The 22,835-nt window shown below is 41.5% G+C and overlaps 1 protein-coding gene and 1 long non-coding RNA gene across 7 annotated transcripts in view; one reads left to right on the top strand and one right to left on the bottom strand.

Moving 5' to 3' along the window:
* Positions 1 to 21: 21 nt before the first annotated feature.
* Positions 22 to 22,835, top strand: part of ppfia4 (PTPRF interacting protein alpha 4) — a 56,295-nt gene continuing 33,481 nt past the window's right edge. For 4 of the 5 annotated variants that reach the window (XM_089011268.1, XM_089011269.1, XM_089011270.1 and 1 more), the window contains exons 1-2: positions 22 to 1,771; positions 1,936 to 2,231. In XM_089011268.1, the coding sequence (XP_088867394.1) occupies positions 1,974 to 2,231 (258 nt within the window). In that variant the 5' untranslated portion in view covers positions 22 to 1,771; positions 1,936 to 1,973. The remainder of the gene's footprint in view (positions 1,772 to 1,935; positions 2,232 to 22,835) is intronic. The other variant, XM_089011267.1, reaches the window with a different exon arrangement.
* LOC148890059 (uncharacterized) overlaps positions 4,097 to 22,835 on the bottom strand; it is a 53,343-nt gene continuing 34,604 nt past the window's right edge. For both annotated transcript variants that reach the window (XR_016116753.1, XR_016116752.1), the window contains one exon: positions 4,097 to 5,914. This is a non-coding gene — a long non-coding RNA (uncharacterized LOC148890059). The remainder of the gene's footprint in view (positions 5,915 to 22,835) is intronic.

The following is a 22,835-nucleotide window of genomic DNA, read 5'->3' as shown; positions in this document are numbered from 1 at the left end:
AACCATTTTACGTTGCCAATAATACAGCAGTAACAAGTTCCGCGATTTTTTTTCCACCGAAAACATAGTTATAACTGCGTGATTCATTCTTGGAACAAATGAAGGCCCTGAAATGACGAACGTAATGTTTAGATTCGACGCGTCTTTATTTGAGTTTGCATCGAACACACAGTGAATAATATCTCAGTGTCGTCAATTGTGACTGACACATGTTCAGTTTACGTTTCGCAGGGAATTTTTACCCGGTGGACCTCGATTTTCAAAAAATAATGAAAACAAAGTGCCAAAGTATGCGCGTGCCGAGGAATTGATCATTTCTGGTGGCTTAACTATCGCGGAGTGACACTGTTCATCCATCTTTTTATACATCTGTTCTTTCCCAACACCAGTAAACAGACAGCTCGAACATTATTCATGGGGTTTATTTTTGTTTACGTTCTTACTTTGTTCTTATTTGTATTTTTCGTATTCGGCACTTATCAGCTCTTGCATGTACGGGCCTGATCTCTTATAAAATATTATTTTATCTTGCCTGCAAAATCAAATCTTGTGCATAAATTTCTAAAATTGTTACTAAAAGCTAACATTTCAAACTGTTACTGTATATGCAATAGGATTAAATGCGGGTTCAAATCCAAGCTCCTGCCTTGGCTTTCTCTTACATTCGAAAATGACTCAAAACATGTAAATTGATGACTCCATCTTGACCAAGACAATATGAGAAATGTGTTATTTGTCTGTCTTTTGCAATTAGCTGATGACATGTCTCAGTGTGTTGCATCAAGCTCAAAGTGTCCTTGAGAGTTTTGAGGCGCTTATAAATGAAAATTATGATTATTATAAGACAGTCGGGATATGTTCCAGCTTGACGCCAAGATCAAAGTGCACGCTAATAATATCATTTATTAGAGTTCCATTCCATTAAATTTAAGAGAGGTACGGCATTGCTATTACCATAACACTATAAATACTTTTACACAATTTTGGCCTAAAGTAGCTTTTTTTATTGTATTTTCGGGTTGGATTGTAGCAAAGAAAACACTGTGAGGCTATTACATATTTGTTTCCATATAATATGTAAATTATAGGGCACACGTTCGAACATTTAAACCGAAGGCTTGTCATATCGTTTTATGTCTCCCATTACAAACGCATAGCATGATACTATTTTGGAGATCCTGCAGGGAGCGCTGTGCATCCAAGTGTGCAATCACGCAGTAGTGATGAGCGCGTGTCTGTGTGGTTGTGATGGAGCTACTGGGTCATAATCATGCAAATGGCGCTGTAGAAGTACACGTTCACCCGTGAAGCAAACTTGACCTTGTATGTGGACATCATATGCGGTAGACTGGTTATAATTGCAGATGTGTATGCGTTGGGTGGGGGGGGGGGGGTCGTGTGTGTGGGCGGGGGGTTTATGGGGGGGAGAAGCAAAGAAGGCGGATGCAAATAAGACTCACTCTCTGACACGCGCGCACACATTCATAGACGTTGACTGCCTCCAAGAGCAGATCAGACGTTCTGTCACGTATCCATTCTGGCATTTTGGAATTCTTTCGTACTATGATCCCCGCCGTGCTCGCGGACACCGCCCCTCGGAGCGGACGCGCGCCTAAGCTGTCAATCACGTCACGCCGGGCTTGGTACATGTGAGCGGGAGAGTGCATGGCGAGCCGGCTTGGGCGGATCTGCACACGGGGAGAAAGGAGGACGGTGGTTTACGAGGATGAAAGCTCGCCAGTTTTTGCATCATCTCCATCACGCTGAATAGGTAAGAACATTCAATCCGATACAATATGGTGCACGATTAAAACAACACAAATGATCATTAAGTCACGTTGCCCGTTTTTTTTTTTTTTTTTGAAGCTTGAGGCCTCCAATCAATTAAGATGCATAGTTCAGTTGATACGTAACACACGCACCGGTCTTGAACAGACAGTTCACATCGTCCCTACACATCCAGCGTAGCAGAGATGATGTGCGAGGTGATGCCGACCATCAGCGAAGGGGACTCGGCCGGTCCGCCGAGAGGAGCCGGCAGCGTCTCGAATGGCTCCGAGCAGGAGGCCAACTTCGAGCAGCTGATGGTCAACATGCTGGATGAGAGGGACAAGCTACTCGAGTCCCTCAGGGAGACGCAGGAGACCCTAATCCAGTCCCAGACTAAACTGCAGGGGGCGTTGCACGAGAGGGACGTACTGCAGCGTCAGATCAACGCGGCCTTGCCTCAGGTGAGAAGCAGCTGGTTGGTCTTTGGAGGGGCATGGATTCCATACATTTATATTGCGCTTGTTATTTGATACTGTGTGGCAGCCCGCTTTGTCTACGGTCAGTTCACTGGGGTTGGTGAATGTAAGTAAGGTGTTTATAGATTGGTACATACCGTCAAGAAAGATCAGTGTCACGGCAGCTTTGTTTCCAAAGCATTGGTGTGAATGACTTGGGACTTGTGATCTTCCAAGTTGTGTGAAAATAGGTCAAAGTAAGCGAGCGGAGTCCTTCGGCAGAGACCTTGCACAAATTGATTTTGCAGTGGCCTCTATGGAATGGGGTAGGTCAAAATGTGTTCGAAATTTAAGTTGATGTATTGGCGAATGCACGTCGCAGTCTTCTGAATTTCCAAGTTTAAAGACTCAAAAGGGGGATGGGCCAAAATGGCAAAAACGAGTGATAATGCAGATGGGATTTTTTTAAAACATTGTTATAAAACACACTTTGCTAGATTTACACATGAAACAGAATTATGTACCACCTCAAACTGTAACCGCGATAATGAACAAGGTGAATCAATACCACCTGCCACTGTCAATCAAAATTGAACATTATGATCTTTTTATTCATATCTTAAATCGGACGTCAATATTCCCCAGCAGTGATGTTGTGGATTTTTGGTGTACCATATTTTCTATTACATAAGGCGCACTGGACTATACGGCGCACCTTCAATGAATGAAAAAAGTTAGCCAAATATATAAATATATCAAAGTTTTTCAAATATACGGCACACCACATTATAAGGCGCTACAGGTGAGGCTGGGTTATGCACTATTTCTTCTACCTGTTGTGGCTCAATAGTACTTCACATATAAGGAGCACCGGTGTATAAGGCAAATGGTCATCTTTTGAAGAAAATCAAGGCTTTTGGGTGTGCCTTAAATAGCGAAAAATACAGTTTATATTTTGTGTGGCTACCTGTGAGAAAACCCCATTTACAGTTTAGGTCTTCAATTGAAATGATTTGGAAAAGCTTGCAAGAGCAAGAATATACCCCCACCCCAGTAAATGGGCAAATAAAGGTTGTTGAAATACGTAGTAATCATTTCAACCAATGAGACCAAATACTTGTCATATATCAGATAAATCAACCAAGTGGAAAAACAGTTTCCATGTCTGTGAATTACTTCTTGTGTTGTTGCCCATGTAGGTCGTGACTGCCATCATGTTTCCTCCTTAACTCCTTCACTGCCAGACGATGTGCAAAAATGTGTCCACTCCAGTGCCAGGGTTTTTGTCATTGTCACTCAAATTACAGGACCCACAGAATATTGAGTTTTAGGTCTACATAAAGATTCATTGCAACGTAAGAAACCATAGACTCTCTTCTTTCATCAGAAAAATAGGAGTTAATTCCTAAATTACATGGGTCTGAAGTTATATGAGCTTGAAATGAGGGCGGCTGTCCAAAATGCCATTCATACATATTTATATAGTGCATTAACAACAGCTGAAGCTGGAACAAAGCCCTAACATGGAAAAAAAGAGAAATTAAGCCCCCTTGTGGAAGGGAAAACATTTGACAGAGGTCTGGCCAGCGCTTCATCGGCACCCAAGCAAGAAAAAAATGGTGCTCTCTGTGATATTTTCAATTCCCGAATACATTCGTGAATGGCAGTGAATGAGTTAATGGGTGGCTGTTTTTCCAGCCCTTGATCTTGATCAGCCATCCTTGACCAACAAGAAAACCCGAAAAGTAGAGTTGTGACTATCACGGTCTGGCCCACATTATGTTTGGGAAGAGAAGAGGCCAAGGCCCACCTTTATCATTAATATGATCGAAACGAAACAGCCTCACATGGGGGGGGGGTTTGGCGGCGGTTGCCTGCTTGCTCCTCAGGGCCTTCGATGTACTTATGGCGACCTGGAATATCTTTTGACGATCGCCCGTGAGTGTGTGAGAGACGGATAAGAAATGTGGCAGCCGCCTTGCATGGTGACAATAAGGCCTAAGCACATCATACTTTTGTTATCCTCTCCTACCATCAGGTCTAAATGCGTGGCGTGATGTCACACCGTGTGCAATGGTGTGCTGCATGCATCTGTGTGGTAATGGTAGATGGGGGTTGGGGGTTGAGAGAGAGAGAGAGAGAGAGAGAGAGAGAGAGAGAGAGAGAGAGAGAGAGAGAGAGAGAGAGAGAGAGAGAAAGTGAGAGAGAGAGAAAACCATGCTGGAGATGACAGCATCGCTGCAGTCGCTTGTGGGAGAAACATGGCTGCTTGCTAGTGTACATCGCCCTGGGCTACTTGCTTCCACACGTACACTTTCGTGTCACGTGTGTTTTTATGTATGTGTGGCCATGCGTTTATGTGTGAGAGAGAAAGAGAGACGTAAAGCGCCTGTCATGCCTGTTTTCTAATCTTGCTTCAGCGTGATGTGTAATTGTAGCTATAATTCAAGTATTAGTTATACCGTCATCCACCTCAGGGACATTACACACACATTATGACTGGGCCTGCTTGGCTTTAGGCTGACTGTGCGCACACACATACAGGGTTTTCCATACAGCAGTGGTCCTGAATGGAGATGTTGCAGTGGGTCGAGACAGTTTGGGTTCAGAAGACAAAATGGGTCAGAGGACAAGGGTCAATTTTTATTGGGCTTTGGATTGTCCGAAGAAAATATTGTAAGAAGCTGGTGTATTGATCATCAAAGTTGTGTTTAATGCATGTTTGGTGCTAAATGTTCATTTGTGATTTGTGTGTACAATATTGAATGTTGTGGCAATATGGCGTGACCTATTTGAATAAGTTTGATCTTGCGAGAGGAATCAAATTATAAATGTACATTTTGAGCTGGAAAGGAAAATTTTGTGACACTCTGCAATGAACAAGAGCATTGAATCAAGGCTTTAGATGCACCGAATGTACCGTATTGTCTGGTGTATAAAGCGCACAGGAATATAAGGCGCACCCCCAATGAATGGTGTATTTTTAAACTTTTTCCATGTGTAAGGCACACCAGACTGTAGGATGCATCTTCAATAAATGAAAAAAAAGTTTTCCAAATATATACATACAGTAAAGTCTCGTTATATCGATAGTACTGCTTATATAGATAGTACTGCTTATTACGATATTATTTCTATGAACGCAAGGAGGAAATTTACATGCCGCAGGATCAGACATATCGATAGTCCGGTTATATCGATATTTTTTTCCGACTCCCGAGAATATCGATATAACAAGACTTTACTGTATTTCAAAGTTTTCTAAAGCTAAGGCATAGGACATTATAAGGCGCTACAGTAAAGGCTATGGTTTTGCACTACTTCTTCTACAGGGGGAAATGAGGTCAATGGCTGCTAACAGTAGTTGCGAGACCTGCTATGGATCCATATTACTTCACATATAAGGTGCAGGGTCATCTTTTGAAGAAAATCAACGCTTTTGGGTGCACCTTATACACCGGAAAATACGGTAGTTCCACTTGTTATGGCTTATGCATGAGAACAGTCTTAGCATGACAGGACAGGATTGCTATTGCTCAAACCACAACATTTTGTCCTTTGCTGATTTTGCGGGACAAAGATTTGTCTTCAAAAATGCATCATCAACACCTACTCTGCGTGTGTGTTTGTGTGTATACTTACGGATTTGACAGTTCTGGGCCACTGTGCTCCCAAAGAGTCAGGAAATACTGAAGACAGAACAATACACAGGCAACAAAAACACAGGGGAAGAAAATGTATTGTTTAATCAATACCATTAGTTTGATGTACATCGAAACTGAGCATGTTGTTTCGTCAAGTCTAAATTGATGATATGGCTCTCAATAAATTCCGCACCTCAGATTCACTGAGTTAATTCAACGAGTCAGTGAGCAGTTATGTCAACTTCACAGAGGAGAATGTCCGTAAGGAATTGCAATTATAATAGCAAGAACATTGCTCTGTTCTTTTCAGCTCATTCATTCATCCATCCGGTCATCACGTCATGCATTTTCTAAACACTGTGTAGTATCTAACTTGAGGTCTTTAGGGCCTTGTTCCAATCCCAGTTTACAATATGCAAAAAAATAATCACCTTGTACTGTTAGCTAGCTAATTGCAAGCCTCCAATTCAGCTAACATCAAGATCCTGAAAGTACAAAAGCCTCACTGGATGGCCACAGCCAGAAAAGATCAAATCCCAACATCTCAGAATAATGAGCTAGATGTGCTAATCATGATTTTAGCATCCATTTTTACGTTATTTATTCTTTTTTCAAAAATGCTAGTTATGCAAGCTAGCCAAAATCCTGTTTCACGCACTAAACTGGCCAAAATAGTTAAAAAAATATTTGGTTTTATCCCTCCCTCCCATAAAGTTGAAAATATTGTATTAAAATGTAAAATATTTTGACCAGCAAGCCAATTGCTGTGATGCTGAGATTGAGGTTGCCGCCCTTGCCCGGACTGACATCCATTTTTAATTTAGCCTTCATTCTGGTGTCGGCCACTCACCTGCATCTGTCATGATGTCAGTTGTGAGTGTTACAAGGATCAAATCCATCCACAGACAGACAGATTTATTAGTAAGCAGCAAATCAGCGCAAAAGTATTTCTTCCATTTATTCGTCGTATCGTCAATGACTATGTCGATAAATGGCAACTGAAACCGATACCTTAAAGCCTTCACTTGTATGAGCATTTGCCTACTCCCAAATAAAATTTTCGATTGGTTGTTTCCATGGCGATAACATCCAGAAACATTTAAAAACATGTTTATTAGCATTTCAATGTACTGTATTCACTGGACTGCAGGCATATGTTGGCCGATTCCTCACAATTAAAACACCAACGGCGGATCACCAAGGATCAAAACCAACATTTAGCTTAGCTTCTGTGGTATCAAACGCACATTATTTTAACTCATTCACTGCCATTCACGAATGTATTTGGTAATTGTGTATTTTTTTCTTGCTTGGGTACTGATAAAGCACTGGCCAGACCTCTGCCAATGTTTTTTTCCCTTCCACAAGGGGCCAGCATTTCCCTTTTTTTCCATGTTAGCGCTTTGTTCCAGCTTCAGATGTTGTTAAAGCGCTATATAAACCAATATGAATGTATTACGTTGTATTTTGGACAGCTGACCTAATTTCAAGCTCATATAACTCCAGACCCATATAAATTAGGAATTAACTTTTTTCTTCTGATGAAAGATGATAGTCTAAGGTTTCTTACGCTGCATTGAATGTTTACGTAGTCCTAAAACTCAATATTCTGTGGGTCCTGCAATTTGAGTAAAAATGACAAAAACCTTGGCACTGGAGTGGAGACATTTTTGCGCAGCGTCTGACAGTGAATGAGTTAAAATTGAGGACAAAAATGGTAATTTAGTTTTTTCTGTGTGAAATCACCAATTACTCACCTTGCCTACGTGTAAGTGATTTTTGCGAACGGAAAATGGGGATTGTTTTCAAATTGTCGTGTCAACTTTTTTCTCGTCATTACCTTGGGCTCTTGACTTTCCAAGCCATTTAAAGTGGTGCGAAAACTGTACAGTGCTGAATTTTTATTTCCATATACGCCACAATGGGAGGTAGATACTTTAACTTTGCGGTAATTCGACGCTCCCAATTATTTTGGAGTGTAGATTATGAAGCATTAGTTGATTTTGAAGTGTGGCGCACAGTGGGGTAGCCTTGAGATGGGAATTAGCAAGAAACATCAAGGCCGGTTATTCAAAAATTTTAAATCCGCACGCTGGTATGAAGAGAGACTTGAATCCAGTTTTCGCATTGCGGCAGGGTCAGTTGGGTCACTTTCTCACAGTGAGGCAATTTGTTTTCCATTTGTTTAAAAAAAAAAAGTATTTCCAAGTACGTTAGTGTCAGGGTGACTTTGGATCACTGCATTTTTTTTTTCTTTTCGTTTGTCACCATCTATAGTTAGGTACTTTGCCAAGCATCGTCTGCGTGATGACAAGCAAAATCTGCGGCCTTCTTTGCCATTCGTTTTACAATGCCAAATGTTCCACAGTGAAGATTTCGGATTGAGGTTGTCCCGTTTTCACCTTTCTTCCAAGAACGGTTAACCAAATCCCCTGTATGAGGTCTTATAAGGGTTATAAAAAGTTTCCAGTATTCAGCTGCGTGTTTGTGTGCTGTGATGTTTCAACACCTGTTCCAGTCAGATGTAGCTATTTTTTGCCAGCATACAAATACACCAACGCATGCACGCATGTATACAATGTGGCCAGTCCAAAACAACAACCACCTCTTGGATAGAATTGTAGTGACAGTTGTAGTGTACAGTTTCTTTATGAAACGGTTTTGCACATTTACATTTGCACAGTATACAGTTGACATTTTTATTTTGTTATGCTTAGAATATCTTGTTTTCTATACTTTCACCCCCACCCCATCCCCTTTCAAATTGCTGCTGTGGACTGCAAATTTCCCCATTGAGGGCCGAATAAAGGTTTTCTGATTCTGATTTTCTGATTCTGACTGAAGATGCAATTGTGCATAAACTTTTATCTGTTTATCAATCTTCTGTTTTTTTGTCCAATTTGTACAATCCTAATATATATATATTTTTTGATACCGTGCCAGTATACTCTTGAAGAACAGTGTGCCTTATCCGAACACTGTCTTTCTATTTTGGTTTCATGATTCAAGGGCCATTTTCAGGTAGTACAGTACCCTTCAATTACACATCGCCTTTCAGGATTGTTGGGGCTGGTTAATGTCAAGGTTCATTATTTGCTATTCTGGTGCCGGTTGGTGACAAAAAAAAAAAATGTATGTTGGAAAATTGAGTGCTGCATTTAACTTATTCATTGCCAGCCGATGTGCAAAAATGTGTCCACTCCCGTGCCAGTTTTTTTTTTTGTAATTTTCACTTAAAGGACAACCGACGTCACTTTTTTGTTTTTTAACTGACACCAGAAAAACGTTTTATAGCATCAAAAATACCCAAAACACGCAGTATGATATTTTTAGTCAAATGCAAAACACCAATAAAAATGACTTAAAGTGTCCAAAATCTGCCAAAAATTGAGCTGCGAATTGGGCATTTTCAGAAAGTCCCGCCCCCAGTTCGTGACGACATGCCAAGACGTCTTTTGCATTGCTGGAGAATCAAAACAATGGCTTCAGATTCGGAGAATATGCTTTCTTGTTACACATCCAGTGATGAATATGATTCAAATAGTTCTGAAGAGGAAAGCATACATGTTTGCAATCAATTAAATAATTTATTTGTGCCATTTAAAGGCAACATTGGGGGAAAATGTCTTCCCCAAAAAAGAGGCACAAAAAAGCGACCTCCAGTGGCCACCTCCGTTTCCACAGGCTGATAAATTCCTTATATGGAATTATATGGAATTATATGGAAATATTATGAAATATGGAATTATTATGAAATTCCTTAGAAGGCCCTCCTCTGGCCTTCTGGCGGCTTTTGGGTGCAACACGAGGTCCCCAGACCAAACAAATACAGCAAAATACATTGACGTGATGGAAAGACCGCTACAATGCGTCTTTTTTACGGTGAAGGGCGGTCCTTTAGTGACGTCACGTACGGACTCGTCACCAACTCAAAAACAAGACTTCCTGAATATTCAGCGCGAGTCTTAAAACGTAAAATATAGCTATACGCGGTGGAATCTTTGTAAAATACGCTCAGTAGAAGTAATTTGAAGCCATTTTGCAAATTATGGACACAACTTGTCCGGAGACGTCGGTTGTCCTTTAAATTGCAGGGCCCACAGAATATTGCATTTTAGGACTAATTAAACATTCAATGCAGTGTAAGAAACCTTAGACTCTCTTCTTTCATCAGAAAAAAATTTTATTTCGAGCTTACTTGGTTGGAGAGTTATCTGCATTAAAAGTGGGGGCAGCTGTACACAAGGTAAATGCTGCCCCCTCGTGGGAGGTAAAAACATTGCCAGAGGTTGGACTTGAAATGCACCCTCACCCACAAGAAAAAAACAAAACCTGAAGAAATTTGGGAATGGCGCTTCACGTCATGAAATTGTGAAATTCTAACTGCGGTCCTTGAATAAAAAACTGATTGTTTTGATGACATTAGACATGAAATATAATTTACAAATTATGTTCCTTTGAGGAAAACAAGTGCATTGTTGTTTTCGTGATGTGCCGAATGGGGGAAAAAACACAACACAAAACGCACTGCCTTTAGCATAATATTTGTAAAATGGTTAGGCTGGTAAATGAGGTGCGTTTATTTTGTACCTTAACTGTGCTCAGAGCGCACTGAGTCAGAGCTAATTCGAATTACGGCATTTTAGCCCTGATTTTCCATTTGCCGGTAGCGTTTTTAGAGCTGGCAGACAGGAGGTACAATGGCCCCCCGGCTGCGTTGACATGAGACGAGAGGCTTGCTGATGCGTCATTGACACAATCCAGATATCATACGAGGTTTAGGGTTTGGATCTGTCATGTTCAGGCCGATTGAACCATGTATGTTTTTTGTTGTGTTTATTCTGACTCATGTGGTTAGCATATCAAATATCAGCCTTGTTTTCTGATGAAATTAGCGACTGGCTACTGCGAAGGAAACGCAATAATGTTTGTGATGTGTCGAATCCACTTAGCATTTTTCTCAAAAAAAATATAAAAAAAATACATCAAAGCTCATGACGTGCGCACTAGTTTTTAGGCGTTTTTCCTGAGTGGCGTAGTCATAAAGTGGGACGGTCTTTGAATAATGAGCGTTGAATGTGTGTCAGAAAAATGACAAAATCAAATGTGCACATTTCTGTTGGCCAAAGACCATTGCACCCAAATAACAACCTATTTATTCGCGTGATTATCCTAAAAAAACATTCTCAACCACACAAGGAGATAAAAAGGCTGTTTTTCAGAATTTCAGCATGTTCACTTTGTGCGTGTGAAGTTTGCTCTGACTCATGCCAATGTTGAGCTGACGCCATAGGATCAAGTGTTAAAATGCGCGTCATAGAGAAATCATAGGCTGAAATCGAAATTGGCTCTGCGTAGAAATGTTGTTCCTAATATTCAGATATGGCTGTGTTTTGCTGTACATTATCCCGACCGACTCTGTCATTTGAATTCTCATAGTAATGCTGGCAGGCTGCTAACGGCTAGAAGCGACGTACGGCTAACTGGGAAAAAGGAATGAAAGAAGTAGAAAAATTAAATACAGGAGCTGCTGGAAAGTCGGCCACTCTCACGGCGCCATCTTGAAGTCAAAAGAACACAAAAAATAAACAAATCCAGATGTCAACACCACGAAATGCATGCCGAATTCTGAACGTATTGTCTGGTATCCATCTTTTGATTTGAAACCCAAACATCTTCTTTGACATCCCAATACTTTTGGAGGGCACTGTACCTCCCGCATCAGCGGCAGAAGACTAACATCACAATCTTCTCTCTACCGCAGCTTGACAGCTTTACATAATGTGTCATCGACTTCTTCTTGGCCACTCGCAATCTTCTCCCCGGCTCTCTCGCAGTACAGTTTGATTTAAAGGACAACCGACGTCTCCGGACAAGTTGTGTCCATAATTTGTAAAATGGCTTCAAATGACTTCTACTGAGCGTATTTTACCAAGATTCCACCTCATATAGCTATATTTTACGTTTTAAGACTCACGCTGAATATTCCGGAAGTCTTGTTTTTGAGTTGGTGACGAGTCCTCACCCTACGTCACTGAAGGAACGCCCCTGACCGAAAAAGGACACATTGTAGCAGTCCTTCCATCACGTCAATGCATTTTGCTGTACTTGTTTGGTCTGAAAACTTTGTGTTGCACCAAAAAGAGGCAGAAGAGGGCGACAAAGCTCCGTGTAAGGAATTAATCAGCCTGTGGAAGCGGGCTGATTAATTCCTTACACGGAGCTTTGTCGCCATTTTCTGTCTCTTTTTTAGTGGTACATTCCCCCTATTGCCTCAAAATGGCACGGAATGAATTATTTAATCAATTGCAAACATGAATGCTTTCCTCTTCAGAACTATTTGAATTATATTCATAACTGGAGGAGTAACAAGAAAGCATATTCTCCAAATCTTTGTCAAAACCATTGTTTTGATCCTCCAGCAAGGCAAGACGTCTTGGGGTGACACCATGAACAAGGGGGCGGGACCTTCTGAAACTGGCCACTTCCGGGTTCATTTTTTGCAGATTTTGGACACGTCATTTTGGACAAGTCATTATTATTAGTGTTTTGCATTTGACTAAAAATATCATACTGCGTGTTTTGGGTATTTTAGATGCTATAAAACGTTTTTCTAATGTTAGGAAACAAAAAAGTGATGTCGGTTGTCCTTTAAGACCTCCTCGGAACGGTGTCTGACCAGGTTGCACAGCTTTCACCCCTGGGAACTAATGGATTATAATTGTGCATCACTATCACACCACGCTGCCCTCTCACACCGTGTCTTCAGCGCGCCGTCTTTTCCTAGCATCCATCCTTCACTCCTTGCGTCCCTGTGCCAGTGCCATCTGGCTTTCGGCACCAGGCGCATTTAGCTCAGCGGGGAGCCAATTTGTCCCCTTTGCATCACGGGAGATCAAGTGCGAAAGATGTACAATTTAGATTTAGAAAGACTATGTTTAAAAAGAAACAGAATCAAACGGTTTCAATATGAGATGTGTGCCCTTTAGAGATGCATGCGCATATGTTACATACTGTATGTGTGGACATCTTCAAGATTTATTTATTTTTTTGCAATCAGGAGACGCAGAGGCTAAAGTCCGTAGTTGAACCGTTAAAGGGATTTCAAGAAATTCATCATGCTAAACGAAGTCCATGAAATACAGTTTGTCAGCCACCAAGCACCCTCCGCGAGCTCCCATTTGGCTTCCGCGCACAAACGCGCACACACACACACACACACACACACACACACACACACACACACACACACACACACACACACACACACACACACACACACACACGCACGCGCGCGCGGACGGACACAACACTATCTAAGAGCGTGACTTGCAAGTAAATTAGTGGATTTAGGAGAACACACAGTTACAACACAGAGTTGGGCTAGTTAACGAAAGGCTGACATTGATCATGTTTCTTGTCTTGTGTAAGTTCTCCCATTTTATCTTCAATTATGGTTTATCTAGGTTGCATCACTAGTGCCCACCCCCCCCCAAAATGGAATTAACTCATTCGCTGCCATTCCCAAATTTATTTGAGAATTGAAAAGTGTGACGTTGAGCACCATTCCTGAATTTGTGGGTTTTGGTTTTTCTTGCGGGGGTGACAATAAAGCGCTGGTCAGACCTCTGGCAATGTTTTTTCCCTCCATGAGGGGGCAGCATTTGCCTTTTATCCACGTTAGCGCTTTGTTACAGCTTCAGCTGCTGTTAAAGCGCTATATGAATCGATATGTATGTATTGTATTTTGTACTGCTGCCCTCATTTTAAGCTCAGATAACTCCAAACCCATATAACTTAGGAATTAACTATTTTTTTCTGATGGAAAGAAGAGAGTGTAAGTTTTCTTACACTGTATTGAATATTTATGTAGTTGTAAAACTCAATATTCCGTGGGTCCTGCAATTTGAGTGAAAATGACAAAAACCCTGGACACATTTTTGCACATTGTTGTCATGATCTGGTTGGCGACCAACGGGTAGCGACGTCAGCCCTGCCTGCAGCCTCGCAGCTGCTGGTCGTTTTTATCAGTGACGCTTAAAAGGACTCCGGGCACGACCATCCGGTGTCGGTTCATTGTTTGTTGCATGCATTGTGTATGCTGTGCATATGTTTGTTTAACCTTGGCGGACTTTTACACTTGGTTTTCTTTTGACACTTTTTTCTGTTCAGATGATTTTGATGTTTTACATTTTGTTCCTGCTGACCTTTATTTTAATACAATTTGTCAAACAACCTCCTGCTCCCTCCTGCCTGCTTTTTGGGATCCGCACCCGCCATCCCACCTTGCAAACCGTGACAATTGTCTGGCAGTGAATAAGTTAATCTATCTTCAAAAATCACACAATTAAATTATCATTCAGGTTGAGGTCCAGTTGGTCCAGAACGCTGTTGCTCACCTACGAACTGGTACTCGTAAGAGGGAGCACAGAACTCCTACTCTGGTGTCCCTAAGCTTCCTCCCTCTGCATTTGAGAGTTCTTTCTAAGATCCTATTATTTGTTTGCAAATCTTTCGACAGCCTTGCTACACCTTTCATCTCGGAGCTCTTCCGCCACCACACATATGCCGGGCGCCTTCAGTCTCAGAATCAGAAATCCATTAATAGTCCCACAATGGGGAAATTTGCTCCAAAACTGCGATTTGGTCTGCGGGCCAGATATGATTAGAAGTAACGAGAACCTGTGCGGTGACTTCTGCTTCCACACTAACGCACCTCTCCTGATGTGAATAAGAGATTAGCTACTTGAAAGTGGAGTCACACACCAAATTCATCTGTGTTGAGGGTCGTCCGTGACAAATGACATCCTCTGACTTTGGTTTTATTTCAAGAACTGAATGCAATCGTGCAGGTGTACCCTTGAGTCGTATGAATTGACTCGAGTCAGAAGCAGAGGGAGAATTTGGTTCTCCATATATCCATTCTCTCGCATCTTGGCTTTTCTCGCTCACTTGCTCTATCAGCAGTGTTCACCGTTAGCGTGAGCGCTGAGAGGCCTATTAGTTAGCTATCCGTCCATCAGATAAAGCTTCGTATCTCCCTGCTCGCTCACGCACTTTCGTTCCGACTCCATAAGGTGGGCAGGGTGCACTCGTGTGCGAATGTGCGCAAAGATGTCCTTTAGCGATTGCACGTGTGCAACGAATCGAAACCAAATCAGCTCATTAAACTAAGCGTCGTGTCTCCATGGCCCGAGAGCATGATTTTTAAATAAAGTTGTATGAGTGAGTGTGTTTGTTTTTGGAACAAGGTAACATTTGTGACTACATTGTACCACCGTTGGCATCAAGGTGTAATTCTCATCCTGGCTTGAAATCATATGTTTTGATTGTTTGAAGCAGTGCCGCTGACTCGATAAGATTGGGGGTCAGTAAGCATTGCGGCGCCCCATTAGATGACTGGAGGGCTCCGAATTGAAATGCGTCAATGCGCTCTGAGTTGCCTTCCGCTCCCTCCACAGCTGCCAATGTCTTGTCCTGCCCTCAATACCTCACCCCACACCCCCTTTATTGGCTTATGTACGTATGTGTGTGTGTGTGTGAGAGAGTCTTGTGAGGATCACTAACATTTTATACCATACGTAGTGAGGACATTTTTGACAAGTGAGGACCTTTTGGCCGGTCCTCACAAGTTTTTCATTCTAAAGGCTTCGAGATGGTCTATATATGCATCTGTTAAAGTTTCAGAGAGGTCCTCACAAATTCACCCAAAATGTTTTTTTTTGTCCAGCTATTAAGCGCTGTTAAGCGCTTTGTTCCAGCTTCAGCTGTTGTTAAAGCGCTATATATAATCAATATGTATTGTAAATACATGTAATGTAAATTTCTCCACTGTGAGACTAATAAAGGCAAATCCAATCCAATCCAATCGTATTGTATTGTATTGTATTGTATTGTATTGTATTGTATAAATCTATTTGACAGGGTGATCAAGAAAAAAGGGTGAAGAAAAATTGCGGTTTTGGTATTTTAGCAAGAAACACAAAGTTAATGCACATTATTTGACTTTGTTTGTCCTGCAAAATGATGCAGTCGGCCAGATCTCTTGGGACTTGAATTTGATAGCGCTGCTGTAGCATAATACCGTTACTTTTCTTTTTCTTTCTTTTCTTACTGATTGTTACAAAATGACAATACACGGTGTCCCCCGTGCGACCCTAGTGAGGATGAAGCGGTCTGGAAAATGGATGGATGGATGAATGTTACAAAATGTGACTGTTTGATGGCATTGACTATTCAAAATTACTTGGCTGGAGAGGTGCTTTTTATTCCATCTCAATTAACTTGTGGTCTGACAAAGAACGATTGTAGAATCTCAGGATTCGACTGCTCAAAAACATTTAGACAGTGATTTGCAAGCTAGCACATTTGACTGAGAATTCACAGGAGCAACAAGAAGATGCGCAACCCTAATTGCAGTCACCCCCAAACCCCCTCAACGTGTCAGAGAGGCTTGTACACTGATCTCCGTGTGTGTGAATCTGTTTCAATTTTAACTCCATCAATACTTTCGCTTGCAAATGAGGACAAGGCAAAAGACAAGTGTAATTGAGAGACGGAGGAGGGGCCTGTAATGATATTATATAAAGGTCACTTGAAGCTGTGCGGCTTTACATCCCACTATGCCAATGCCTGGCGCCTGCCCCTTCGATCCCACTTCCATGCGCACACGCGCTTCTGCTGCCATCTTCCATGACTCCTTCTCATCCATATCTAGTTTCCATTTGCACTCGTTTGTCATTGTGGCTCGTTTAGGTTTTGCATCCTCAAGGGTGATCGACAGTCTATGACAGGGGTCGGGAACCTTTTAGACGAAGACTAAGAGAGCCATAAAAGGAAAATATTTAGAAATGTCATGCACACGTATACACGCTCGCAAACACGCACGCACGGCCACTTTTCAACAAAATGCCAGAATGTATTATTTAAAATAACTTTGTGATAGTACTCACCATTAACATGAATGGTTTTCCTTTCCTCGTGATTGGTAAAAATCCAGCCAAACGATCGGAAAGAAAGTCAACTTGCCGGGTCAATACACAACTCGCTAGCCTGCATACTGCTCATTAGCTTGCGTGCTAGCTTTCTGTTGTGTCTCACATATTTATATTGATGCTAACGTTAGCATGGGGCTTGTTAAAAAGCCACTGATATTCGACTGTTTAATGGATTGTATTGTTTCATTGCAAATTAGAATCAGAACCTTTTCTCTCCACAAAGTCGAATCCTCCGGAGCATTCAAGTTGAAGTGTACTCGCCATTTTTTTTTTTTTACTCGTCGGCTTATTTAAAGGGCCGTTTACCTGTTTCAACATGACGGCCAGTATTATCCAATCAAAATGGCGCTTTCCGCCAACCTAGGTCAGTATCATCCAATCAAAATTGCACTTTCCGCCAACTGCAGCCCCAACAGGAAATGAACAGTGAAAAAGCAAAAATATGTAGTATTTATTTTTATCGGCGAGCCATATGCAATCATCAAAACAGCCATATATGGCTCGCGAGCCATAGGTTCCCGACCCCTGGTCGATGAGGACGACAACGAACGAATGAACCCGACAACTCTGCATGCGTCACTCAATTCTCTTTTGTCATATTCATTCAAATATGCAATGTTCACCCAGACGTGAAACATTAGCGTGTGATCAACAAGGAAAATGGCTACCCTTGCTTTCAGAGTCAAATAATGGTCATTTGTTTTGTGCGTGTGTGCTTGTGCCAAGTCAGCATACATATTCCAGGTCTATTCCATCCATCATCTGTCACCGTTGGCAGGTTATTTGTAATTCCCTCATTTGTCATGATCAACTCTTCTTTCCTCTCTGTCTCAAATTACACTGACTTGTGTTGTTGTCTTCCACGCAAGCGGGCAAGATCCAGGCGAAGCATGTTTCATGCTGACCCAGTGGGATACAAGTCCCTTCAGAATTCACCCCTCCTCCCTCCGCGGGGGGTGCTCCCGCAATCACACACATTAAGCCCGCACAATACACGTCAAATCATCCAGCCTCGCACCTCTTGCGACATCAAACTGTCGAGTCAATCAGGCCCCATCAGTCGACGTGTGCCGACTCAGACCTTTTCCCCTTCCCACCTCGACCTCTCGGGGCTTTGCACATTTGGTCTCCATAGAAACGGGAGGACAGGGGGGAAAAACGTTGACTTCCTGACACCTTCTGTCTCACGGGATGCCAACTGTCAGCAACAATGCGCGCAGGCGTGTGCGGTTCATTTAAAGGACAACAGACGCCACAAGTTGTGTCCATAATTTGTAAAATCACTTCAAATGACTTCTACTGAGCGTATTTTACAAAGATTCCACTGCATATAGCTATATTTTACATTTTAAGATTCGCGCTGAATATTGCGGAAGTCTTGTTTTCGAGTTGGACGATTCCTGACGTGATGTCACGTCAGGAACGCCCCTGACCGAAAAAGCGACACATACTTTGTTTGGTCTGAAAACTTCATGTTGATCTGTGTTGATGGCGAAATTAGAAGGAAAACACATAAATAACGCAATGGTGAATCGTTGTGTATTGCACCAAGACTACTATTTCATACTAGTTGACACAAATTCCCAGCAGACAAATCAGCCCATTTCAAACGGAGCTCGGCCGCCATCTTGTGCATTTTCTGGGATGCTACACTGGAGTCCTGACGGCTGGAATTGATACGGGAGGACTTCTTTAATCGACTGCAAACATTTATGCTTTCCTCTTCAGAACTATTTGAATGATATTCATAACTGGATGAGTAACAAAAAAGCATCTTCTCCGAATCGGAAGCCATTGTTTTGATTCTAGAGCAAGGCAAGACGTCCTGGCGTGACATCACGAACAAGGGGGCGGGACCTTCTGAAACTCGGCATCTCCGGGGTCATTTTAAAGTAGTTTTGGGACACTTGAAGTCATTTTTATTGGTGTTTTGCATTTGAATAAAAATATAATACTGTGTTTTGGGTATTTTAGATGCTATAAAACGTTTTTCTGATGTCAGTTAGGAAACAAAAAAATGGTGTCGGTTGTCCTTTAAAGCACAAAGTCATGTGATGAAGGAATGACCCAAAACAAACGTCTATTTAGGAGACGTTTGGCTTTCTAAGCATTTAGTTTGTTTTTATCCACTTTGTATGCGTGCGTGTCGCTTCAACCTTGGTGGTTGGTTCTGATCGGCTGCCAAAGCGTAGCTGCTTAGTGTGTTAGTGGGTCTGGCTGAAGATCAGTGCAAAGGAATTCCCTGCTCAATGCGGTAGAAGGGATGAAAGGTAAGTATGAAAAGCTTCTGTAGCGTTTGTTTCGTTTGTCTCACAAGGTGAGCAAGGCAGGAAAATTAACTGACTGATATACTAACTGACCATATAATTTAGGAATTAACTCTGATGAAAGAAGAGAGTCTAAGGTTTCTAACGTTGTATTGAATGTTTATGTAATCCTAAAACTCAATATTCTGTGGGTCCTGCAATTCAAGTGACAATGCCAATAACCCTGGTACGTGTCCTTGAGAGTTTTGAAAGGCGCTTAGAAATGAAATGTATTATTATTTTCTCACCTTGGCAACATTATTGCCATGGAGGCGCGGATGTGAAGGGTGCTGTGTATGATAAATGAAAACTTTGAACACACTTGATAAATAGAAGAAAAAAACATGAGAGATTAATTGAAGACAAGGATGAAAAGGGAAGTTTGAGTCTCTACCTCACTACATACCACACCTACAGTTGCCATGGTTATTACACCTTGGCAGCGAGCAGCATTGTGTATGTGTGTGTTGTGTCTTCGTGAGTGGTGTTCCTGGATGACATCATACAGTAGCTTGCTGAGAGGTTCGACTGCATGCGTCTATAATATTTATAGACCCCCCCCAAAACCCAGTACAGATGAGCTCACTCAGTCACGGTGTGACTGGCCAGGCTTGGCACACCCACAACGAGCAAAGTGGCGCAAGCAAGTTATCACGCAAGCCAGGCCACACCCGAACATGCCAGCCAGGCTTTGCATGATTTCAGATGCATACCGGCTAACAATTTAATGCTGTTGGCATGAAAATACAAAACACACATACTTTTTAAAGCATTTATACACCCAGGGAAAATGAGCTGCCACTGCATGAGCCAGAAGGAGAAAGACTGGTTCTTAGTGAGGGATTAAACCAGCGGGAAAATAAGGGACCACGACAGTAACCCTCTCACCCCCACACCCAACACACACATTTATACAAACACATGCGCACTGAAATGACCTCTTTCCCCCCCAAACATGCACATACTACTCGCACAGGCTTTAAATCCTCATTTCTCAAAATAAACAAAATCGTCTCCAGGGAGGGGGAGAGAGACTGTGTGTATGTGTGTGTTTGTATGACTAGCCTTGTGAGGACCACTAACATTTTATACCATACATACTGAGGACATTTTTGACAAGTGAGGACCTTTTAGCCGGTCCTCACAAGTTTTTCATTCTAAAGGCTTCTAGAAGGTCTATATATGCATCTGTTAAAATTTCAGAGAGGTCCTCACAAATTCACCCAAAATGATTTTTTTGGTGTGTATTTTCAATTCACTTGGATACACACACTTTTTACTTTTACTCACTGTGTGTGTTTATGTTTGTGTGTGCGTGGTTAATGACGGGAAAAAGCTCCTACCACAAAAAGTAAAACAATATTTCAACTAAATTCGCTACAGGGGTGAGGACTTTAAATGTACCCATTCAGAAACCTCACTCCTGCTGTTATTTCAGTTTCAAGTCCACTTTTTATTTCTTTGTTTTTAAAGAAGTTGAAGCGGGAAATGGGGTGACATTTAGTGTTCAAATGTAACACTAGTTCTCTAAACTTATCAGCAACGGTGGTCCTCACTCTTTTCTGGAGTTATCCGGACCTCACAAAACCATTGAAATAGGAATGTGTGTGTGCGTGTGTTTGTGTGTGTGTGTGGCACCCATCACCAGATCTCAAGGACCCAGATGATTTATTTATAAAATGTGATTTTTCTTCTTCTGCTGCTGCTCTCTGGCCCTATAACTCACATGCATGCACGTACGCCCACACACAAACACACACAACTCCAAAAAAGATGATTGGCCTGTAATCTGGTTTATAGTATGACGGCCATTCTGTGTATCAGTGTGCGTGTGTTTGTGCTCCAAACCAAATGCATCCATCCCCTCTCGACCAATAGTAGATGCCACTATAATAGACATCATGACCCAAATCATTTGTGGATGCGTCGTACACTTTTTTTTATCCTTACAAAAAAAATCAGGTTGTGTCATTGTCACAAGGTTACAAATTGATTTTCCTGTGACTGACACCAGCATGTGGAAACCTCTTTAGACCAACACACGCCGATTGAGAGGTGACACATGTAAAACTGAAGCTTATGGAAGAATGACATCCGAGAATTTAAAAAAATGAAACATTTTCAATGCTGACTATAGAGAATTAGTGATTGGGGTAGGGGTGGCGGGGTGCAATAAAATTCTGCTGCCCACTGACAACAAAAGAGCATTCTTTGCTGGAGGGATCGAGAAATAGATTCGTGACGAGTTGGACAAAAAGCTTTTAGAGTGGATACATGACACAAAGGATAAACACAACCAAGTCACATCCAGATGTATTTTTTTTTTAACTCAAGCAATGGAATCCATATTTATAAGACATTTTACAACGATAATGCATTCATTTTATATTGTAGTATACAAGGTATATCATTTTGGACAAGCAATATTTAACATGAGCAAAAACATATTTTAATTTTAGTCGTATCTGGATTAATTTTGGGCAACTCAAGCAATGGAATCCATATTTATAAGATATTTTACAATGATAATGCATTCATTTTATATTGTAGTATACAAAGTATATAATTTTAGACAAGCAATATTTAATATGATCAAAAAAGTATTCTAATTTTAGTCGTATCCAGATTAATTTTGGGCAACTCAAGCAATGGAATCCATATTTATAATATATTTTATCATGATAATGCATTTATTTTATATCTTAGTATACAATCTATATCTTAGACAATAATATGAACCTCAGTCTAACTTCTAATAAATACCCTGGAATAGACAACCAGTACTCTTATGTTTTCATATGAAATGTGGAGTTGTGCATCTTCACAGCGTGAAGGGCGTGCGCGGTGTTGCCAAAGTGCCAGTTTAACTCGTTCACTGCCATTCCCAAATTTATTTGGGAATTGAAAATCTAACCTGGATCGCCATTCCGAATTTGTTCAGATTTTGGATAAAGCACTGGTTAGACCTCTGGCAATGTTTGTTACCTTCCACAAGGGGGAAGCATTTGCCTTTTGTACAACCACCCCCATTTCAAGCTCAGATAACTCCAGACCCATATAACTTAGGAATTAACACCTTTTTTTTCCTGATGAAAGAAGAGAGTCGAAGGTTTTTAAAGCTGCCTTGAATGTTTATGTGGTCCTAAAACTCAATATTCTGTCGGTCCTGCAATTTGAGTGAAAATGACAAAAACCCTGGCACTGCAGTGGACACATTTTTTAGCACATCGTCTGGCACTGCTTTTGGTTTGAATATTTATTTTTTTGTTTTAATATTTATTTTTTGGGTTTTAACATTAGCAAATGTCCCCATTGTGGGACGAATAAAGGTTTTTTGATTCTGATTCTGAGTCAGACCTCATTATGTGTGTGTGCGTACGCAGAAGCACACTCCTGTTGCACGCTCGCAGATGCACCCTAAAGGTTATGATGCTGAATGTGCACATTTATGAGGTTCCATTGGCACGCCATATATTTTTAGTGGAGAGAGAGCAAAATAATGAAGTACGATTGGGGAATGCTTGATGGCTCGGTGCAGGTCAAGTAATTAAACTGGTCATGAGGGCTTCCCGCACACAGGCGGAAAAGCAGCACGTTATGTTAAACCAAGATGAGAATCACACACACACACACAAGCAGTTGATTTAACTTTCAACGGCAGTT

The sequence above is a fragment of the Hippocampus bargibanti genome, linkage group LG12 (assembly GCF_051943395.1).
Source record: "Hippocampus bargibanti isolate YZ-2025 linkage group LG12, ASM5194339v1, whole genome shotgun sequence".
Taxonomy (NCBI): Eukaryota; Metazoa; Chordata; class Actinopteri; order Syngnathiformes; family Syngnathidae; genus Hippocampus; species Hippocampus bargibanti.
This window is presented reverse-complemented; position numbering and strand designations above follow the sequence as displayed.